The sequence below is a fragment of the Haliaeetus leucocephalus genome, unplaced genomic scaffold (genome assembly GCF_000737465.1).
Source record: "Haliaeetus leucocephalus isolate CR32 unplaced genomic scaffold, Haliaeetus_leucocephalus-4.0 Scaffold214, whole genome shotgun sequence".
In the NCBI taxonomy this organism is placed as follows: domain Eukaryota; kingdom Metazoa; phylum Chordata; class Aves; order Accipitriformes; family Accipitridae; genus Haliaeetus; species Haliaeetus leucocephalus.
In genome coordinates, this window is record NW_010972650.1 from 607,945 (window position 1) to 609,497 (window position 1,553).

Sequence of the window (1,553 nt, forward strand, 5' to 3'; positions counted from 1 at the left end):
CAATAAAAGCAATCAAAAAAAAAAAAAAAAATTAAAAAAAAATTGAGCCTCTGGGTAGACGGGGGAGCTCGTGCATCCGATGCCGGAAAGCCGGATCCCGACTCGCCTCCGGCCCTGCTCGCTGCATCGCTGGTCCAGGGACGGATGAACGGGAAAATAATAAATAGGTTATCCTGAGTTCAGTGGGCGACGGCTTCCGAAAAAACAAGGAGAGGAAAAGCCCGGCCTAGTCCGAAATAGTCAAGAAGAGGTATGTCGTGCTGCCGTCGGGACTGTCCAGGGGTCTCCTGCGCTTCGGGACAAGGGGGTCCGGCCCCGGCGTGGCTCTGGGGGAGAACCGGAGCCCCCACCGACCCCAACCCGGCCCCTCCAAACCCCGCGTTCATCGCCCGAGTCCCAAAACCGACCTCGGAGCCTCGGGCTGGGGGCGAAGGGTCCGTCCCCAGTCCCCCCCGCCGCCGCGCCGTCAGTGCCTGGTGCCGTACATTTTATCCCACTCCAGGAACAAGTCCAGCTCCTTCTGGGAGGCGGCGGGGCGGACCTTGCAGAACGCCTTCTCGAAGTCCTGGTAGGAGGTGGGCTGGATCTGGCCCGGCAAAGCGTGCAGCGTGGTGGCCCCGGCGTGCTGGCAGAGCTGGACCAGCTCGCTGCCGGAGAAGCTCTCCGTGTGCTGCACCAGAGAAGCCATCTCCCGCTCGCTCAGGCAGGAGTTCTGCTGAGCCAAGGCGTGATGGAGGATCTGCCGCCGGGCGATGCTGTCCGGCGGGGAGATGTAGAACCGCTTGGCGAAGCGCCGGTGGGAAGCTTCGTCCATGCTGCCCGGCCGGGAGGTGGTGCCGATGACGACCACGTTCTGCTCGGATGAGGTAGCCACGTTGTCCAGGTAGGAGAGGAGCTGGGATTTGAGGTTGCCCGCCTGGCTGCCGTCCTCGCCAGCCCGGGCCACCAGCAAGGACTCGGCCTCGGTGATGAGCACCACCGCGGGCTGCCGGCAGCTGGCCACGAAGAAGACGGTCTGCAGGATCTTCTCGGCTTCGGCTTTCCAGGTGGAGAGCAGGGTCTTCCCGCTGAGCTTCAGCAAGGTGGAACCCAGCTGGGTGGAGATGCACCGGCTCAGCAGGGTCTTCCCCGTGCCGTGGGGACCGAACAGCAGGATGGTTCGCGGCGGCCGGCTCGCCCCGGTGTAGGCGCCGGGACGCAGGATGGGCCACACCAGCTCTTCCTCAATGGTGGCCTTCACGGAGACCTGCCCGGCGATGTCCGTCCACTGCACGGGCGGCCCCCGCTCCACGATCTTGGTGTTCACCAGCTCCAAGACCAGGGGGTCGACGTTCTTGGGTTGCTCCTCCACCGGCGGGCTGCCGAAGACCGGCGCTTTGGGGGGCAGCCGCAGCGGGAAGGGGGGTCCCGGCTCGGCCGCCTGTTCCCCGTTGGCGAGCGGGGGGCTGAACTTCTCGAAGGGCTCCGCCGGCCGCAGCGGAGCATCCCCAGCCCCGTAAGGTGGCGAGACCATACTCTTCATCGGCTGGCCGCCCGACTTGCCGGCGGGGGGG

The 1,553-nt window shown here is 65.6% G+C and overlaps 1 protein-coding gene across 1 annotated transcript in view; it reads right to left on the bottom strand.

Moving 5' to 3' along the window:
• Window positions 1-466: 466 nt before the first annotated feature.
• Window positions 467-1,553, bottom strand: part of FIGNL2 (fidgetin-like 2) — a 2,053-nt gene continuing 966 nt past the window's right edge. The window contains exon 2 of the mRNA XM_010566565.1: window positions 467-1,537. Within this exon, the coding sequence (XP_010564867.1) occupies window positions 467-1,537 (1,071 nt within the window). The remainder of the gene's footprint in view (window positions 1,538-1,553) is intronic.